This window comes from Pieris brassicae, chromosome 4 (assembly GCF_905147105.1).
Source record: "Pieris brassicae chromosome 4, ilPieBrab1.1, whole genome shotgun sequence".
NCBI classification, from domain to species: Eukaryota; Metazoa; Arthropoda; class Insecta; order Lepidoptera; family Pieridae; genus Pieris; species Pieris brassicae.
The window spans coordinates 2,860,517-2,883,199 of record NC_059668.1 but is presented as its reverse complement, the minus strand read 5'-3'; the positions used below and the strand labels follow the sequence as shown (position 1 = coordinate 2,883,199).

The 22,683-nt window shown below is 32.6% G+C and overlaps 2 protein-coding genes across 2 annotated transcripts; both read left to right on the top strand.

The window, feature by feature from the left end:
* The first annotated feature begins 206 nt into the window (after positions 1 to 206).
* On the top strand, positions 207 to 2,994 carry LOC123708288 (heterogeneous nuclear ribonucleoprotein 87F-like). Its single transcript, XM_045658945.1, has 6 exons — positions 207 to 357; positions 622 to 845; positions 1,117 to 1,361; positions 1,598 to 1,729; positions 1,818 to 2,124; positions 2,345 to 2,994. The coding sequence occupies exons 1-5, from the start codon at positions 328 to 330 to the stop codon at positions 2,120 to 2,122; spliced, it is 936 nt and encodes a 311-aa protein (XP_045514901.1). The 5' UTR covers positions 207 to 327; the 3' UTR covers positions 2,123 to 2,124; positions 2,345 to 2,994.
* A 6,715-nt stretch (positions 2,995 to 9,709) lies between these two features.
* On the top strand, positions 9,710 to 21,443 carry LOC123708965 (trypsin-1-like). The gene is made up of 8 exons (XM_045660019.1): positions 9,710 to 9,808; positions 16,780 to 16,909; positions 17,265 to 17,300; positions 17,923 to 18,088; positions 18,669 to 18,877; positions 19,625 to 19,785; positions 20,443 to 20,533; positions 21,016 to 21,443. Exons 1-8 carry the CDS (start codon positions 9,710 to 9,712, stop codon positions 21,135 to 21,137), a joined length of 1,014 nt encoding a protein of 337 aa, XP_045515975.1. The 3' UTR covers positions 21,138 to 21,443.
* Positions 21,444 to 22,683: the final 1,240 nt, after the last annotated feature.

The window sequence follows — 22,683 nt, the reverse complement described above, 5'->3', positions numbered from 1 at the left end:
TACCATACCTTATGTACTTATTGGCATTAGGGACCTATGAAGCTTTTAGATGTTTACGTCTTTAATTAAATCGACATTTATTTTGAAATAATTGAAAGGCTTAGTTTAAGTTATAAAGGAATATAATACGTCTAAGAAAACGTAACCACAGACTAGAAACTTAAATAAACTGTTACTGTTGAATAGCAACACTGCGGCTTCACTCACTGTTCGCTTCTATTTCATTTCTTTTTGGCGAAGCGTCGGTTCCGTGTTGACGTGTCTTTAACGTTGTAGTGGTTTTTGGGAAAACTTTATATTCAAATATTATTAACTAATTTATTTAAAATGAGGCCACAAAATGGAGATGATGGTTATGTAAGTATTTGTGTATTTTTATGGTTTCATATAAATGGTGCAGTTGTAGTATAGAATGGTGCAGTTGTTATATGGATCGGTAAACAAGTGTTTTAGTTTTAGTAGAGATATTCAGTGTTTTCCATTTTAATTTTCTATGTCATTAAGCTGCTCTTATATGCGGCGATTTTACAGTAAATATTACGGACGCCTTGGTGATTCAAGATCACGCTATAGCCGCCATTTTGTTGTTGATGTTGGTAATGTATCGTGGCAAATTTTCAGGATGAACCTGAAGTACATCGTAAAATCTTCATCGGAGGCTTGAATTACCGAACTACAGATGAATCTCTCAAGTCTCATTTTGAAAAATGGGGTGAAATCGTTGATGTAGTGGTCATGAAAGACCCCAAAACGAAAAGATCGCGTGGGTTTGGCTTTATCACATACTCTAAAGCACATATGGTGGACGATGCACAGAACAACAGGCCACATCGTATCGATGGACGGTAAGTTAGCTTTTACTTGCAGCTTACTTAACAAGTAAACTTCTTTTATAACTGCAGTCCAGCTATATGAAAGTATTTTAGTTGTTTTCATATCGTTTTACACTGCATATATTATATGACTACACTTGGTGAATGTCACACGATTTTATACGCGTGGCATTTTCAGTGAGGTCAACAACCTTCATTAAAAGAGTCAATTGTCTATATCTAACCAAAAATTATTTTTTATCGACTTTCACATACGGCTTCCTATAGTACTTTTTTTTTTTAGTTTTGTTGAAACAAAAAGAGCAGTTGCTCGACAAGACATTAAAAATCCTGAAGCTGGTGCTACAGTAAAGAAATTATTTATTGGTGGAATTAAAGATGACCATGATGAGGAGCAACTGAAAGAATATTTCTCAAACTTTGGTGAAGTTAAAAATGTCAGTATTGTTACTGATAAAACAACAGGAAAGAAACGAGGCTTCGGTTTTGTTGAATTTGAAGACTATGACCCAGTTGACAAAATTTGCTGTAAGTGTTTAAATGATTTTTCTTTATTGACCCACAGTCTTGCCCCAGAATGGAAGTGATGTGTCCAAACTGGCTTCCTCTGTCTGTGGAAATTAAATTTTTGATTTTAGCTATACCCAACTATCAGCTAGGGTAGATTGGGTACGCAAATCAACAAACATTACTATTTTTGTATGTTATTTTATTCTCTTACAAATTTCTTGACATATTTAAGTTAATGCAATGTTTCATTTTAGTAAATGCTCCACACAAAGTTAATGGTAAACAATTGGATGTGAAAAAAGCATTGCCAAAAGATGGTTCTGATTCTAGAGGTGGAAGACAAGGTGGTGGTCCTAGCAGAAATGACAACTGGGGCAATGGTGGAGGTATGTAGAACCTTATGTATATCTTGAATTACAAGATTGAATCAAAGCAAATATGTGAGACAAAATATGAAATTCGATGTGATTCTAGGTGGTTATGGAAACAATCAAGGTGGCTGGAATAATTCAAACCCATGGGATAACAACCAGGGAGGTTGGGGAGGTGGCAACCAAGGGGGTGGTTATGGAGGAGGTGGTAACCAAAGAGGAGGTTGGGGTAACCAAGATTTTGGTAACTATGGTAACCAGGGGTACAGTGGGGGACCAACTAGGAGTCAACAGTATGGTGGAAATAATAGAGCAGCCCCATACAACATGAACCAAGGGGGTGGAGGTGGGGGCTATGGTGGTGGAAACTACGGTGGCGGCGGCCAAGGAAGAGGAGGGCGATTTTAAATGTATGTATGTCACATCACATGAAACATTAAAAGACAAATCTAATCATGACACTTGCCTAATGAGTCACAAGGTACTATTCTATCAATTGTAGGTATATAGTTATAGGATTAACATAACATAATCATTAGGGTGAGATAGCTCTGATTGGGTAGTTAATTAATAATGCTATGCAATTAGTATTTTCATGTATGTTTATTAAAGGTTTTTTTCAATCTCTAGGTTACGTGCTAAGTACACTAGTAGTGCAGAGTATATCGTGCTAGTGTAGGCGCTCCGGAGCTCATAGTTACTCATCATGGTCTACATCGAGACCACCTAGGAGAAGGCGTCAGGAAAATTTTAGACATTTAGATAGAACATAGCAATCGTTAGAAATCAATTGATTGTACTGATATGTAACTCCTATTTATTATCGTATTTAGGTATCTGCCGTGACATAATTTTAAGATTAGAGGATAGTTTGTGATTAAATATTTTTACGTCTAAGTACAATTTAGGATGATTTGTAATGTAGAAGCTAGTTTCCTAGCTGTGTAGTTGACTTACATTTTCTCACTACATCCAGTATTAAGTTCTCAAATGAATGTTTAGGTATATAATTGACTTAGGATAAAGCTATGTTAATAAAATGAAATTTATATGTGTAGGGTTGTTTATTTAGATCTGTAAATAGTCCTTTTCTTTACCATTGTTAGTTCTAAGTTAGAATTTTTAGGCACTAGAAGGTTTTAATGCTAAACTGGCATAGGAAATAAAAGGGGAATATATTCTAGCTCCAAACCATCTAGTACTTACTGATGACAAATAATTTCTTTAAAAAACTGATAGGTGTACTGACAATTAGATGTTTTAATAAATCAGTCATTTTCTTTTGTTGTTAGTTCATTTCCCCTAAAATTGGAAAATTTTCTAAAACTATAATTTCACCTGTAATCCTGGCTCTAACAAAAATTTGATACTAGATGTATGTACTCTGCTTTTGATATTGGGGAACTATAAGTAGGTAACATATTTTTTATCATAGAAATCGTTTGATTCTACATCGAGAAATATATATATAAACCAAGGTAGTAATTTGGTCAAAAATTCAGAGACAAATATAAGTGAAGTAATAATCTACGTAGGATTATTACCAGACAAAGGAGTGTTCGCACTGAAACTGACTCGGCCTTACTGTTGCTTTTCAAGTCTAAAGTTGATAGAAATAGTTGTTTTATCGTGTTTTAGCAATATATCATTGAACAAATTAAATGCATCGTAATGTCTTGAAAAATTCATTTATGTGGCAAATACCGTTTAGCAAACTGAGGATTTTTTATCATATGCGATATTGTGGCTATGATGGTATTTTTGAAGAAATCATGTAAGATGGTATAGTATCTAGTTTATTCTCATTCTAATAGAGTAGCACTTGCAAACAGATATAAACGCTCTCTATTCCTCATTAATGTTATCGTCAAGTACCACAAGTTTGTTATACAGTTGTTATTTACCATGACATGCGAGAAACCAACTAGTCATTTAGACGCGAGGAACGTATAACTTAAACTACGACTTCATAAAGAAGCCATATTGGATAACGGACAAGTACATAACGGAACGTTCATTACCTAATATTAATACAACCACTCGAGTGAGTGAATTATAACAGCGCGTTCACACGTTCACTAAATTCCTTACTGTATAAGAATAGCTCGTCTGAGTGTGCTTTCCATCCAATACATAGTTCGGGCCCACTTCTCTGATTATTCGATGTACACGTGTAGAAGGTTAGGTACTGAGGTAAATGTTATCCATAATCGTCGTTCATATAAAACCTGATATGATACGTATTTCATACATATCTAATATAGGTTCTATCACTTACATTTACAGTCAAACACACTTCATTAACAGTAGGTGGGTAATGTTTTTTATTTCCACATCTATGTACATATTTAATTTGTTTATTTCCATGATTACTACGGGGAATCTGGGCATCATTCTCGAGTGGAAATGCGACTTCGGTAAGTGTTTTTCTCATACTCTGTGATTCCTTTTTATTTAAAATAAATATATTTCGAAAATATATGATGTTTTATTTATGTCTTACGGACTGTTTACAAATTATGTGCTTTGGTAATTCACGAGTTTAATATATTGACTCCTAATTACGCATTTATATCGTATGCAATGTACTAAATAGTCAGGTAAATCTAGACATTCGAAGCTTATAGATAATTTTATACATGATTTTGACCGTTTTTTAACTTAACAATTTTACAGATTTAGAGCTTATTGGGTTTTTATTCACGTTCAACTTCATTTTTTGGTATAGATTGCCGGACAAATAAATATCCATTTTAAATATAATGTTCAGATAAATTCATGACAATAATGACACTTAGCATTTCTACATAAAGTAGGTCCGTCTTGTTAGTTACGAGGATTTTAAATGAAATGTTTTAAATGAAAACCAGGCATATTGGAAAAGGAATTGGGTATAATAACACCATTATAGTAACGGTGCCGAAATTTTACCACCGAAGTACAATATTTATAAGTGTGGATAATGGTGACATTGAACAATCTCATATGCCAACGCTTGGCTGCTTAAGGCAAATTAAACATGAACAAAGGCAACGTAATGATTCAAATCAAGTACTTTCTTTGTGGATGATGATTGATGAAGCTTGTAGCGCCGTCAAAAAAATCCATTAAGCACATTTCGCTGTACCCTTTTTACGTGTTTTATTGTATAAAACTCTTAGTGTTGATGCCACTGGTAGTATCTTCAAAGTTCTTGGTCCGAATAATAAGATGTTTGTGACAAAACACTTATTTTTATAAGTATTAATAGTTAAAACACTGCAAAACGTAAGTTCCGTTCCAGCTTCACAGATGGCACAATATATCAATGGCTTGGCGCAAATGCAATCCTTTTCCCGATGAAGTCAACTTAGATTACTCTTCTGCTTTGGAGCAGTAATGAAGCCTTTTACAAAATACGAGTTTACTGCTGGATATGTGGAAAATTCATACAGAAGATAAGAGGACGGCGAAGTGATTGATACATGTTACATACGAATTGATACCAGTTATTTTATCAAAATTTTATTTAATTTGTCATTGTAACCAGGGTAAAAACTGCGTTTATGATGCCTAAGCAAAAGACATAATATGAGTATTGACATGATCGTGCCATCAACGGTATAAACGCCACTAGTTGTGCAATTTTAAAAAGAAATCTTAAAAAATTATGTGCATTTCTGTTGTTGATATTGAAATCGAAATCCAAGATAATGATAAATTAAATGCAAACATTGAAGAATTTAGCTATTCAATATTTGATGATACTCTAAAATACAATACAAAAATAAATAAATGGATTTACAATAGAATAGACGCCGAAAATTATAACTATTCCAAGTGCAATAGCGCACTAGCGGCCTGGTCGCAGCGACCAGCGAAATGAATACTTTATTATGAAATCACCATGAACCACGCGCACCTGACCGCACGCGGCCAGCGGCCCAGTCGAGCCGCAGCCCGTGGTCGGTCGAAATAGATCATAACTTAATATATAAAAAGATCAAAACATAGTTAGTTATGATAATTTTTTTATTTTTTATAAAGAGATCACATTAGATTGAGTTATGTAAACTTTATTATGAATCTGTGGTGAATATGAAGAGACGTCTGGTAAAATCAAAGAAGTAAATTATAGTGAATTAATTATTTTTTAACGAAATATGATTGCCTGTATATTTTTACCAGGCGCTGGGGGAATTGTAATAACATTTTTCGATATGTTAATTCCACGATAGGTACAGCATCTAGGTTTGAAAACCTAGGAAGAAGGAAATAGAAAGCAAAATATGAACTATGAAATAATCGATAATTCATTATAGTGAGTACAATAGGATAGGTGACCAGCTTTTCAGACGTCAGAATGGACGGTCACTAAAATTGTTATGGTTCTCCCAAGATACTTAGAAAGCAAATGTATTATAGTAGGAATTAAATACAAGCAATTGGGAAGTAATTTTTAAACTATATTTTACGTTCTACACGACTAGTGACCGTCCATTCTTACGATCACGTTTAATCCGTTATAATCGCGAAAAATTTGAAAGGGAAACTATAACGCTGTGGTTGGTTTTTGCAGACGAAATTTGGAAAATTATTTAATTTGGAATGAGTAAGGGACGACAATGTTAAAGTCCTGTAAGAGGCTACTGCTCTGTATTTTATACCATTTAGCAATATACAACGTAACACCGGCTAAAGATCTCCGATATTACAGTGTCATCATATTAAATTTCGCTGATGGTAGGGATGCCTATAAGAAAATCCTAAATACTTATGAAAGCTAGGTGTCGCATTTTTAAGAAAACAAATTTTAAGACTACTTTATTAACTTGAGATATAAACGTTAATTTTCTGTCAATAATTACATACAAGTCACGATCCTCCGGAAACTCCTTTAATGGCGCGCGGTCAAGCTCATACAATAACAAGCGTTTTTTTTCTTGTGTATTATATATGAAAGCACTCATTTATATTGAGCATCATACCATTTAATAAGCACCATATTTAATAACATTAAGCCCATCGTAAAGTTTGTGACAACGTTTGCTAATATTGTGATACTCTATATCTTCCCAAGGATTCTTGTAACATGTTCAATACCTATTACGTATTTATTTGCTCGCCCTGCACGACTAAGTACATGAGATGATGAGTGTGATTCTTGTTCGGGCCCATCCTAGTTAGTTCATCATCCCGACGTTGTCTAGCAGCATCCATTTCAGTTTGGAGGCCTGGATGTGTATTATCTACATGTAGCAGTAAATGATTGTAGTATTGCTAGCCATCGCGTTTTCTTTGGTTTTTTGTAATAGACGATTTTCGCGATGGTATATAAGTACAAGACTAAATCGCCTACATTCATATTTTTAATGAATAACTGGTAAATATTTATCAAGTAATTGATAAACACTTCGTTGTATTTCCATAGAAAATTTGAACATAACTGAATGAAAAGGAGGAGCTGGCGGCCTTATCTCTTCCAGACAATCAATGTTAGAAAAAAAAGAAATGTGATATATTAGATAGGCCAGAACTGAAAAAATACATATTACATATTGTTATTAAGGATTTTACGATTTTAGGAAGGTTATTAGGGATACGATGTAGACAGGTAATGTTTGTACAGAATAAATTTAAAGGAAGAGAGAGAAGGAGCTAAGCGAATAAGGACGAGAAGTGACATCGCTGACGAATGGGTAACCTAAGCTAAGCCTAGCCGCTTGCGGAACGCAGAGATATGGTCGTACAATCTTATACCGAATATGAATCGGATACAGACTTTTTGGAGACGATTCAGTTTATTTAGCAATTCCTCGTTTAGCACCGTAAAATTTCTTTAACATTCCAGGATAAATTTTGATGTAGTAAAACCCCTAAATTTTGACTGTACGTAGTGGCGTAACAATAGGGTGGCAGGGCTGGAATAATGCCATGGGCCCATTTGTTATTTTTATTTAAGTGCAAAATGTATTCAGGCTTCCTCACGTTTCTTTAATCGAAAAGCTAGCGAATAGATGATGAATGCATTGAGATATTATGATCTATGGATTAATGCAATACGCATTGGGCGTGGTGGTGACAACAAACCATTACCTCTCGCTTAAGAGAGGAGTTCTTATTGTAGCATTAGTGGGACATATAAAACGTGTAATTGAGTACACTGAAAATCGAATCGAAGTTTATTAAAATTAAACTGAGTAGAACGTAACGATTTTTACTGATAGGGCCCCATTAAAAGAAATTGCCACGGGCCACTGTTAAGAAATAAACTTCATTAACTTGAAATATAAATTGTATTAACTTGAAATATAAACTTTATTAAATTAACTTAAATTAAAAGAACATAATTTGAATTAGTGTCGCGTACTTATGTAGTTGCCTAAGATATTCTAACAGGAGTTTGCAAAAGCTATGTTAAGTTAATATTTATTTATTTACAGCCCATGCATGACCAAATTCACAGTAAATCTCCTGCTATCCACTAATATTTTCGAAGTATATTTAAATATTTGTATATTAAATCACCCCCATACTCTTCACAAATAGGTTGTTCTCCGGAGAAAAGTCGAGAAACCCATAAAGTAGCGTTAGTAACTGGGCAATGGGAGCTTGTTGACGCTGGACAGTGCGAGCCAAATTCACAGCTTAAAGGGTTATGTTTCCGGCAGCGGTAATAATTGTCCGAAACGTACAGTCGCAGGGTCTCTCCCAGCAAGTATGCGCTTTCCATTTCGAAGTTCTAATTATACCCTAAAACCCCCATCAAGAACTTAGTAGGGTAGAGGTAAGGAAAAAAGTTGTACCTTCTTTTATAAAAAATTCTGACGAACTTCTTTTGCACCGTTTCAATAATTTCCCCATAATACCTTTCATAAGGGAACCATGTGACGCATCTGGTTTCAAGAATTGGCCTTACTAATGATATAGCCCTAGTGGCAGTGTGCGCTGTAGTCTTCCAAACACTAATGCAGTATATTTCTTTGTTATTACGGCAACCTTATAATATTTTAATGTACCGATTTTGATGTTTATGATTAAGATATATAAGAACATACACATAATAGTACCTACAAAAAGGTATTACTATAGTTAAACTTATATTTTGTTTGAAAAATTTTAAGTTATCGTGACCGAATAAGGACATATATATACAAGAAAGAGATACAATTTTGAGCACTTTAAAGGTACACTATTAAGATAGTTTCATTAAGACATATTCCTCTAATACTTTTTTTAGGCTTAAATACATAGGGTATTATATCACTTCGACTGAATTCCCCAGTCCCCAAATTATAATTCCATATCTGAGTAAAGATGAAACATATGCATGATAAGCAACATAATGCCAACATACCTATCGATACATCTGTTTTCACATTTAGCCTAAGAATAAAATAAGATATTTATATGTATTCTAGGATCACATTACGTAAAAAGGTACGTAACGTTTAAACGTGAACATTTAATCGGCATATTGTACTCCTCTCAATAAATAACACGATAAACAAAGTTCCACATACTCATAATTCCTGCTTTACTTATAACTTATAACAACGCCCTAACTACGTTTGTGAATAGTATGAATAGCCATAATGATATTTTATAAGAAAGAAGCTCATAGCTGCCTAGAAAATATTTTTGATTATAAAATGAATACCAAAAACTGCGCAAGATTGATGTCGTATAAAAAAAGTACTATAAAATAATAACAAATAGTTTTCAATGTCAGCATTCAAATATTTTTTTCTAAGGTAACAAATATATATGACGTTTACGCACTTCCCTTGCGCCTCCATCGCCGCTAAGGTGGGGTTGTACCTCCACAATGTTTTGGTGTGAAGAGAAAGTCGCGAAGTGGTGGCTTGGTGGCTCCAAGCCGTAGCGGATTCCGCGGCCGCGGCCGACGGCAACAGTCGGCCAGTTTGCGAAATAATGCCACACAATTTCGGCAGTGACTAGAGATGCCGCACAAATAAATAGTGCCAAAATTATCGCGTTCGACATCCAACGACAATGTGCGAATGGCGTTTGGTGGTTTTCATTCACGTGCTCCTTGTTTGCTCGATCCGGGCAAGGGAAATAAATTCATCGGATAACCCCCTCGATAACCACGTGAGTATTTATCGGTTGTTGCGGTAGGTGCATTGCACTGCACTTTTACTTTCCATTGAGCGCATTCACTTCTCAACCGATACTGTTTGATATTGAAACTTGTTTAACATAGCATTGTTTTTGTCAGAATTGGCCTATAACAATGTTTGTTTTAATATCTACTTTAATAGCCTTCATATTTACTAATAAAAAAAAACAACAGCTACATAATTATGAAATAATTACGAATCCTTCACATTTGCGGTAGAGCTGGGTTTACTTTTCGCTGTTATATTATTTTAATTTAATTGATAATGGTTTATAAGAATTTGGTGTGTTTTAAGAAACCTATATTTGAGAACATGAGATATTAATGATTAAGACATCATTAACATATATAAGAATCCAATAATAATTAGAAATATACCCACAAAATCGAAATCGACATTAATTAAGACATTGAATAGTTTATAATAACTCATGTTGATTTGAGAGTATTGCACCGATAACTCATACAAAGTTAAAAGAAACCAAACACACAATCGGCATACATATATTCTAAATATTACCAATTTGGGGAAGTCAGGTAATAATGCCAAAGTATTATTCAGTCAATCGGCGACCATGCATGCTGTAAAGCACGCAAAACGTCAGTACAATTCGAAATTCAAATTGAATATTCGTAATATGGTAAAAAATATGTTTTTTTTTTAATTCGGGAGTTTTTTTTATATTTGCGTAAGTAAAATAATATAAATTCTACCAGAAACCAGCACGTTACATTAATATATAGTTTTAGATAGCTAATTATTTATAGCTCTGTTTCATTTCATTGATGATGATGTGATTTTGATTATACAACATATTGTTAATTGCAAGTTTAATAAAAGCGGACATGTTCTACTTTCGCTTTTATTTTATTATTCTTACTTGCGTTTCGTTTCTTCCATTTAACTGTAAACGTAATCAGTGAAAATAATATTGTAAATTACACAGAAGTCTGATCATTTATTTAATAACGGGGATTATTTTATACGAAATAAGAAAAAAGGATTTAATTTTCTGTGAAAGCTTGCCTCCTTCCGGAAGCTGGGGCCGTCGCTGGATTCTTAAAGTGGTCTTGACGTGTATTTCTACTCGTTGGTTGCTTTTCCATATACTATATAATACAATACTATTTCTTTCGCTGTTAGGCAGACCTGTAGAGAGGGCGCTCAGCCTAGGTTGCCTTGTAATTTGTCGGATATTTTTTTCTTAAGATCACATTTTGGCATTATTTAGCTTTTACAACTTTTTTAAACTCTGCGTATTTTGTATGAAAATCTGATTGTGTCTGGACTAGGATGCATCATGCACGTTTAACACCACTAGGTGTTTATGAACATATATATTTAGGTCACGCTTAACAAAACAAATCGCACATGAATATGTGAAGATTCGTTGCTATAACAAACTTACTTATACATATAAATACAGAATAAATATGAGAAAATCTTCTTCTTTTTAAACTTTATTACTGAAGGTCGTGCCTGAGTTGAAAAGCCCTAAGCCATACATCGACTTGCTGCCTCCACATCACTCTATCCTTAGTTTATCTTAGTGAATTAGGGTTGTTGAGACCCATAATTGTCTTTATTTGGTCAGACCAACGGGAAGGCGATCGACCCCGACTTCTGCTATTACCAAATTGTTGAGACTTTGATTCTCTCCTGGCAATATGGCTAAAGTAACTAAGCACCCGTTTGTAAATGATAGTTGACAGTGTTATGGTGATTTTTTTTACCGTCCAAAAATGTGGAAAATACTAAAGTTCTGACAAGTCGACTGCACTAGTTAGAACATAATATATTTACGAGACAATACCGGCAATGGAAGATTAATCCAAATGTCTCCTACTATTATCTATTCCTTGTTACATTGTTAAATTTATTGCTTCGCAGATTATTCAGTTGTAGTAACGTAAATTACGAGCCAGTGTGATAATACAGTATAAGTCGCAGCACGTGAGTTGGCCAAATGTGGCGTGGTGGGGAAAGTTCGCGCATTCAATTATTATTGGAAAAAACCTAATAAACGACTTCTGACCTAGTTGTTCTGACTAATTTATTTGTCGGAAGTTATAGTGGCTACACAATCTTTTCGCAATGATGCTATAGTTTTACTAATCGTCATGTTATAAAAATTCAAGATAGAAATACATTTCCATAGATACGTATTATATACTTTTTTACCTATATAAATTACTTTACGTACAAAAATTTTATTACTTATTTTAAGTATGTTTATAATACACCTAAATTTATAACAGTAATAAATGTTACGAACTGTAATAGAACGAAGAAGAAATAAATAAGGCATACTATTTTATGGCAATACATATATTTATGTTAAACATTAGCTAGCAAGCCGTACTAGCGGATTTATTGATTCTCAAAGCCTTTGGAAGTGGATTTTAATTGGACACATGATAAGGCAAATATAATTTTATTTTATTTTTTCAGAATATTTTTTTAAAGAAAAGTAGAACCTACTATACGGTTCTTCTTGACAGGAATTAATTGTAAATTAATAATTTATTAATAAGACATTGATTAATGGGTAACAGTTATTTTCCAAAGGATACATAGTTTTTATATTTTAACAATTTCTGTGTCACTATATAAAAAAAAAAACATTTTATTGCCATAAACTGATTAGATAAAAAACGTGTCCCAGGCGCCTGATTTAGTAAAAAACTGTATTTCTGAAGCCTGGGACTTCCCAGTTTCAATTACAAAAATTTATTACAATTTAAATACGGGTTAACGTAATCGAAAAAGGATATTTTTTAAGAGATTTAATTTGTTGTCATTTGTCTAGTTGGTCTAAAAAGTGTTTCATGCCCTCGATCTCACTTTCGGATTTTTTATAACCATTTTCTACTTTTAAATGTATTTTGGCAGTTAACAGCATCTATATCTACAAAATATCTTAAATATACACCGTTTTTTGACCGTTAAACCTAATTTATACAGTATATGTAATACTCTTTACTAAAAATAATACGTAAAATTAAGTTTTATGAGGAATTTGTTTTTGTAAAAATTTAAAATAGTTTAACCCCGTTAACGGCTTTGTAGGTAACATTTCTTAAAAATATTAAATTATGGGCTACAGTTGCGTAACGTGAATTAAGAACGTAAACATATTTAGTATACAACTTTATATAATTCCAATTTCCGGTTCCGACGATTTGTTCTAGATTTTTTTGTTAACGTCTTCACACGCGAACCACTGCCTTATATTAATCACTTAGATGTTAATTACTTATAGGTATCAATTTCTTTCACTACATATTATTATGTATGTTTGATGTTGTCAGCTATAGATGGCGCAATCAATATATACTTAAATTTGTTTAATGGCTGCAATCTCGAGAAGAATGGTTCATAATTTAAAATAGCCTGTTTATAATTATAATTAATACATTTAAATTACATAATTATTAAAATCTTCATAAAAAATAATGGGCATTATCTCTTCCAGGTTAGTAATAAAAACTCTGAGAGCTGTACCTCCTTCAATAGGTTTGATAAAGTGTTAAACGCTAACTACAAGTGCTAACAATATTTCTATGTAAAATTTCAGTGCCTATCAAAGATTTTGATACAAATATATTTCCAAACACAGTATCGTTGATTATACTCAAATATAAAATTGAATATTTTGTCATAATCGTAAAGTTAATAGATTTTAAATGTTAAGGAAAATCATTGTGCTTTCAAGCTCTTTGAATAGTGGCGTATAAAAGGAGGAAAAACGTTACTAAAATATACTTTAATCGATGTCAATCAAATTCACTTTCTTTTGATAAGCTGTGTAATAAAAACAAGAACACAATTACCTCGTGAAAGGCAAAGAAAAGTAGATTAGCGACCTCACGAATTCGGAGCCATTACAGGTACATAGAGAATAAAAAACGTACTAATTTATTTTATAGAAAGCGAATACTTTTTTCTTTGCTCATTTACTCTGTGGATGATTAATGTGTTCTATTCAAGTTAGAAATAAATTAAAAGCATCTTTTCATTATATCTATGGTCCCAATTAACCTTCGTTCGTTCGATAAAGGAAAAGACAGAGAAAGCTAATCGTGAAAAATGTTCATCAACAATTCTAATACGCAGATGAATCCTCAAAGTTTAGTTTATTTGTATGGGATTCATTCATTTATTATTTCTTACTTTGTTGACAAAATCCTTTACACATATTATTTAATTGAAGGATTGGCCTTCTGCTGCCATAATTAAATATATTTTTAAATTACATATTATGAAACATCGATAGTAATATGAAGAATTGCGTTTTCTATGAACTTCTTATAACTTTTGATGTTCGTTTAGTATATGTAAAACGAATTATAGAATTTTGCGAGTAATTCCCAAAACTCATATTTAAAAGCGCGGTGACTTTTTATTCAAAATATTTATTATGTCGTTTAAAATTTTATACAGATTGTATACCAAGTCGAGAAATATAGTAAGTGTAACCGGACAATTGTATATAAAGGATTTTCAGTTAATCTCAAATTTACGATTGGATAAGCAGCGTATACTACACTGCACGTATCAGGTAAAAACTATTTGAACCAATTACTATTTTGATTTTATTTATTTCTATCGAATAAATCAATGTCAAAAAACACAACACTTTCTTATCTCAAAGAATATTTTATTTTATCAATTTTGCAACCAAATTGTTAACATTGATCTAGTTTTCCGAGAAACATTGAACTTCAGATTGCATTGAACATAAATAGAATCAAGGTTTGTTTTGTAACAACTTTAAATTAAATTAAAGTTCGAGAACTAGGTCTAACCTCGGCGACCGTCATTGACTGAAACTGAAAGCAGAATTTCGCTGTTATTTGGTAACATGGTCAAAATTCTTTCAGTAACTGCTTCATTGGCATATCTGAATAAATTAAAAAAAAATCGGTTAGCGTAAGTAGTTTATACAGTAGGTATTTTAATACAGACGTACTTCAAGCAGTTAAACCTTCCCTTTCCGCCTGTGCACTCCGTTTGTGTTATTATATCATATGACAGTTATCGAATAGGCTCAAGGCTCAAGTACGACCTCATATGGAATTCTGCTCACATCTCTGGGCTGGTGCTCCCAAATATCAGCTCCTTCCTTTGACGAAATTCAGCGACGGTCCTGTTGAATTGACAATGCATTAGTTAGTTAGTTAATGTTTCTTAATGATTCTCTTAGTTAGTTAGTTAATGATTCTCTCTCTTTACGCAGAGACATTGCGTTTTCTACAAAGTGTACTATGGTGAGTGTTCAGAAGAATTACAAGGTTGATCTTTATTGCCAATGCGCATGACTTTTGCAAATGGCTACTCACTATGAGAAGTATTTTTATATGTCAAATGCAAAATGAAAATCATCATGAATAGTATTATAAAATCAACCTTGTAATATAAATTTGACCTTTATCAATCAAATGAACCGAATAATTCTACTTCTATGTGGTCGAACATTGACTTTTCAAGCTTATCACCTAGGTTCGTAAGTAACTTAACTGAAACTTACAGTTTAGTACTAGCAAAGAACAATACATTTGTATATATTTGATATGTACTAGAATGCAAGCACGTACTGAAAATAATAACAAAGTAATGTTTCAAGAGCTCAAAACGTTTTTATATAATTGCATACACAGAAGCATAAATATTGTTCTGTTCAACTCATAACTAGGGCGTGCGTTATCACATACTATCGATGCATAAACAGTATCAACCTTAGCCTCATTAGTTATGTGACATAACACGTTACCTAACCGACGACATTTGCTTTCGTCATGATTGTTACGTGATCGAAGGGAAAGCGCTTGCCTCAAATTTCATTGCCGTATTGTAATGTTTATTTCCCATAAAGGCCTTATTTTACCTTTTCCTTTTTACTACAAGAATCCATATATCGTGGCACACTATTATAGTAGGTATATTTGTTACACGACTATTTGTCTATTTATAATATAATCCTTATAAATAAATTGAAAAATTCAAACAATTTTGAAAGGTTTGGTCCCTTTGGCAGTGTATTTTTCATGCTGAATCTTTAGCTGCTTATTAAGACTGCTGCTAAGACAATTCTTGGTGGTGGTAAAGATTTTTCTTTAAATAAGTTAAATCAACGCTGTCCGGAATTACCTACTGTCATTTAAACAAAACTTTAAATTTTCCTCATTTAATTCGCTATTAAGGTTTTTTGCATCACCATCACAATATATTTTTTACACATAATATGAGACAAACTACTTACAATCTCAAAAGAAAGCGTTTCAAGAGCAAAAAAAAACAAACACCGGAACACAGCTATTACCAAGATTGAGAAAGCAACATTGACATTAGCCTGCCAATTAAGTATGAGTTCATTGCGCAATCGAGATCGTCGCGTGCGCACTGCAGCCAGCCGTGAAAGTAAATTCTCATAGTTATGTGTGCTAAACAAAACTTATGTAAGCTGTAAACGCTTCCGACGGAACATACCATGACGTAATTAATCATTTACCTCAATTTTGAATTATGATTAAACCTATTAAATTGTACTATATATACACTGTACTTTAGAAATGTCACAATTCACCAACGTGTGATCAAATCCTGTCTTGTATAAATATTTTTAATTCTTCTTTAAGATTCAGATTGTGTCTGTTGTTCAGATTAGTCACACCGACATAGGGCAGTCGATCCATGACATCATTACATAACATCCCACCTTTATTGTAAATACATATAATATATCTAAAGAGTTAAAGATTGTAACAATATTTTATTGGAATGAAAATACAAATTTCATGGTTCCCAGATTTTCCCTGGAAAAGTTGGGGCAGTTTATTTATATTCAACATAATTGGTTTTTTTTTGACACTGTTGTGAATAATGAAATCTTTACTTAATATCATCACACAATATATGCAGCGATGATTTTATTAATTACAGATAACGTCAGGAAATAGAACACAAAGGTTTCTTTTCGATTCAATCTTCGGTCTAGAAGTTCCTCTTTTGGATGAGCAAAGTGTAGAAGATGATGAAGAAGATACAACCCAGGTCAGGAACTGTTCGTGTGGTACGTAGTGGTTTTCTCATTGAAGTATTTACTTGTAGTCTATGGCTCTTAGTATTTTCGAATAGACAATTTCTGTGTTGTGGTTGATGCTTAAACACGTAAATTTTCTTTAAAAATGTAGACCTACTTTTAGAAGCCTTTCTCTCACTCTTGACACTTAGACTTTAGCAGGGTCATTTAAAACCATTTTTAGGAAATTCATGTTCCTTCAGCAATTATCTTTGCTTGAACATTGACATGTTTATCTAGTTGTTTATAAGCTATGGTGTTTCGTATTTAAGCACACTTTGGTAGTTATGTAGTTAGCTTTCGGATGCACTTTCTTCTAATTATTTTCTTTCACGTTACTTTCTAGAATGCGGCAGGGCAAATCCACTTCCTAAGAAGATCGGTAAGTTATCCATTCAATTATACATTTGTTTTTTTAATATGATCAAGGATCACGCTTAGATTTAAATGCTTCTGGGAAAACTCACTTATTTTTTTAATTTAAATATAACTATACATATCACATAAATACGTTTTATAAGTTACCAGAGGATGAATTGTAACTAAAAATGTCCAATAATTATCAAGATATTCATCTCAAACGCAATAAAAGAGCGATTTACAATCAAACCTAATTCATTTTCGAGAAGAATCTTATGTATCGAAACTCACACAAAAAATGTTTTGGCAATTTAAAATATATAGTAAGACACTCAAATTTATCTTATTTATTGAAGTACATATTATATATAATGCATATTCCACAATAATACAAGCTGTCTATTCTAAATAATGACAATTACGATGAACATACATATTACAAAAAATAACAAATTTATTGCTGAACAAAGCGGATTAGGACAAGATAGACGCTTAACTGTATGATTGTGTTTTTAACTTTAAGTTATGTGGTAATAAATATAACAAATCATAACCGAGACGTTCTCTGAAGGCATTGATTGTCAATACATCTAAAGCCAATGACCATTAATGAGAACTGGAACCCGTAACTTTCACTTGAACAGATTGCGGAGGTGGACCAAACCAGGAAAACCGCATAGTTGGCGGGTTTCCGGCTGGGCTCAACCGGTACCCGTGGATGGTGAGGCTGGTCTATGATGGTCAGTTTCACTGCGGAGGATCCCTTGTTACTAAGGAGTATGTCGTCACCGCCGCACATTGTGTCAGGAAGTAAGTAATCGTCTTATTGACTAAAACTTCTATTTGCTAGGCTCAGAAAATATTTTGTGGATAATTACAAAAGTTAAGTCGTTTAGCATTTTAGTCTGCGCATTTTGAATATCATATTTAATATTCAGAGGGGTGATATTACAGTGAGACGGAGGGCATTTATGACTAAATTTCCTTTTTATTGTATGTCTACCCTATAGGTTTTGTATTGTTAAAATGATACTTTTGGTGGTTCGAGGTGTTCACCTACAAGCCTACCGTAACTTAATTCAATTATTTTTAGTTTTAGTTACTTTATTTATTTCACAATAAAATTCTCACTCGCATGTAACTTTTTTTGTACTAATATAATTCTAAAATTTCCAATATTTACAAAAATAATTTTGACCATGGCCCGAGTATAGGCCCGAGGCAGTTGTTATCTATTTTAATTACAACATCAATCAAATAAATAAAGTCAACCAAACCATCTCAGAATACAATTAATTAATTAGGTGTACGAGACACCTTTATATAAAAATAAACAAAACTGATGAAACGTATTTTTTCACGTTATTTCATACAAAACATATCTTTACAGATTGAAACGATCGAAAATTAGAATAATACTGGGCGATCACGACCAGACATTGACCACGGAGAGCGCAGCTATAATGCGTGCTGTCACGTCCATTATACGACATCGCAGCTTCGACGCGGACTCATATAACAACGATATAGCCCTGCTGAAGCTACGAAAACCAGTCACCTTTTCGAAGATCATCAAACCTGTATGCTTGCCCCCCGCAAGTAAGTTTGTAATAATATTTTTATATAGAACAGTACAGAACGGGCAGGAGGCTCACTTGATGTTAAGTGATACCACCGACCATGGACACTCTCAATGCCAGAGGGTTCGCGAGTGCGTTGGGGGCCTTTTAAGAATTATATTTTTAAAAGTGTAATTTACTTAACATACTTCATTGACGATTGATGAGTCGAATGACATTCCTATGTATTCGTTAAACGTAAATTAATCAATAAAGATTTTTATCAATTTGACGAATTTTTAAATGATCCAAATCTTTGTGATTCATTTGGTCCAGTTCAAATAATTTGTATGATTCAAAACGTAGCGATTTAAAAGAGTGGCGGAAAGTTTCTTGCCAGTTCTTCCGGCCCGCTCTACGCCCTTGACTTGAGAACTGGTAGTAATTGTAAATTTACAATTAATTGAACTTATTTTCTGACGTTCATTAGTGTACTTGTTTACCAATATGAATATAGTTATTTTGAGTTTGAGTATGAGCGTAATGTTTGACCCAATGGCAAGCCAAGTTATAAAACCGACATATTCATATCATATTAGTTAGGTTAGTCCTAACATCTGGGAGCTGTGTACTAGTAGTAGCAAAATTTGAATGCAGTGAAATAAAATTATATGTGTGTTTTTTCCTAGTAAAATCTTCGACCAATAATGTTTGTAACTTTAATTAGCTGTTCCGTAATATGTACATATAACAACTAAAGGTTAATTTTTATTACCTGTATTTCCAGGTGTAGATCCAGCAGGCAAAGAAGGTATAGTGGTGGGTTGGGGCCGTACATCAGAGGGTGGTCAGCTACCCGCCATAGTTCAGGAAGTCCGCGTGCCAATTTTGTCTCTACAGCAATGTCGTGGATTGAAGTACAGAGCTTCACGCATCACGAATAACATGGTATGGTTCATTAATTCTATCATCACAATAATGCACATATTTATGCTCCGGGCTAAACTCAGAACAGGAGTATTTACATATATGAAACAATATAAAATTTGTATTGTTTGGCGTGTCTTTCAAAGGTCTACAACTAAATACGTATTTAAACCGACACAACTATGTAAACCTTAATTCCTACTAAAAATATAGGCAATATGTTTCACATGGTTAAATTTTATCAGTTAGTTTATGGGATACGTACACGGTACAAAACGAAAATGTTTTCTTTTGTTTTTTAAATAAAATGTTCTTTTGTTTTTTTAAATAAAACATTCTTTTGTTTTATTTAAATAAAATGCGTTGATGTCTCTCTAATAATATATCTTTATAAAATTGTTTCACTTACATTTATTTTAAGCTAGGGTTTATATTTTCACAAACGAACCATCGTCCCTATTTTTGCCTTATAGATATTTGTTCCTATTTTTGTTCACAGTAGTTACAGTAATTATTCTTTCTATACAACACTTGTAAAATTTTGTCCCAAATACATTCTTTACAATGCATACTGTACTAGCGATATGCGCGCTATGTGTTACTAATCCATTGGTTCAGAAGTGCTTTCTAAGATACAGTTACTTTATTTAATATATATTTTTAATAAATAATTTCCAGCTTTGCGCGGGTCGAGCATCAACAGACTCATGCCAAGGCGACAGTGGCGGCCCCTTGTTGGTACAGCAAGGAGACAAATACCAGATTGTTGGTAAGTTAATATTCTACTTACTTTTAGAGGATTGTATGATAGTTATTTTTACAAAAATGCATGCAATTTTTATACAGGTTAGCGTGTAAAACTTATTTTCACTATTAAAATTATTAATTGTGTTTTAAACAGACATATAAAAAAATTAAAATTACCTATTTTTGTATTAAAACAGCTGTAATGACATATATTCTTTTTACCATTGCGATAAGTTGTAATGAAAATAAAATATCGCTTGCTCAGAGAGAAGAATAGCCAGAAACCAACGTTAGGTTACGAAAAAGGTTAATGCCGAAAACCGAGAGGATCCTGGTTTATTATTTAGCGCGAACTTGAGAACTTACGTCAAATCCACACAAATAGGACACATACAAGATTCGTATTTAGTCTCGATCTACCCCAAGACCTCACATGAGCCTGCTACATTAACATATTCAAATACTTTGTCATGTAATATTTATTTTTGTTCATATATTTTTTAGGTATAGTATCGTGGGGTGTTGGTTGCGGTCGGCCCGGATATCCCGGTGTCTACACACGTATAACCCGATATCTGCCCTGGCTTCGCGCAAATTTAAGGGATACCTGTCTATGCGGTAATTAATATGAGATTAGATTTCTTAACTGTTTTTATTTTAACAGAAGACTATAGTCAAAATTAGGAGGGCTTAATAATACAATGTTAAATGTGTAACTAAAATCGTTTTTCTAGATCAGTAAAAACTCTTATACTTCAAGCTTAAAACTATATTCTAAAAACATTAATAACAATTTTTATCAAGAAACAAACACTATTATTTCCTTTTAAGAAGTGTTTTTGCTGAAGTCCCTAAAACATTGTCACTAACGGGGTTTTCTGTATGTAATGCGGAGTGCGTAATATTGTCCGTGCGTAGCTTGTAACAGGGCAACCTGTTAAAGAATGGTATTCTAAATAAAAGCAAAAGAGAAATTTCCATTTATTAGGATTATTACGGGATAAACATTGTTACAGATTTTTTATATTTAATTTAATCAATCAATTATTTAAAAATTAATTTTCACTAGAATAAATTAGTTTATAAGTTAAGCTGTTTAATTATTTTACATTATCAGAGTCGGGTATATTGTTAAGAAATTCTAAATTAATTTACCTTTATTTTTGTATATAGATGATCATATCGATAACTATTTATTGCAGTTACTCTATGGTTGTTTTAACTTAACTATAAGCCCAGGAATAAATCGTAAGATAATGTATATTTTTTGAATATTCAATGTTGGTTTTATTTAAGAGTAAGTCTATCAAAAATATGGGTTCAGCTTTCGGTTTCTGTGGCAACTAAGGGCAACTTATTGTGTACAATATTTTTTCGTACATATTATTATTAAATAAATCATTTAAATCAATAATGTAAAGTATTATAAGATACCATAGTGTTTATTAACAAATATTACTTTATACGCCTTTGCCTGCCACCAAATAATGGTGGCAAAGTTATGTTTTGTCCTACTTTTACATATTTGTTTTCTAGTATTTTTATTGTACTATCTATTTGGCATGGAAACCGAAAGATGATACCTGATTTTGATTATTTATTAATATTAGTTGTTAAGGATCAGGCCGGTGGTGCAGATTACCAATATATTATAAGACGAAAAGTAGAACTACCTACGTGTTCATTATTTAAGTTTAATATTACTGTTAAAATATTTTGTTATTAATTTATTATATTTATTTTGTTATTATTTTGTCGTTAATTACACTTAACATTGAATTTTTGCCAGATTTTTCTCTGTTTTATATCGGGGGAAAAAGGTTTTGGTATGGAAGATATAAGAAAGGCTTCCATTTGAATAAAAAATAAATGTCAGGCCCATGGTGACTCGGGAATGTAAATTTTCAGTTAGACATTTTTAGATATAAACATTAATCTTCGTTTATCAATACTACATCTTAACAGATAATTATTTTTTTTTATTATGATAAATGTTAGTTTTCTTAAACAAAACGTATAAATAAGGCCGTGTACATATTTAAGTCAAGTTTGACTTTAAATTTTGTAAATAAAATAAATCGCTCTTTAGGCTGTACCTGTGATCTATGTCACGATAAAATTTATATTGTGCTATTAATTTTAATTATTTCTAAGGTTATTATGTAATTAATT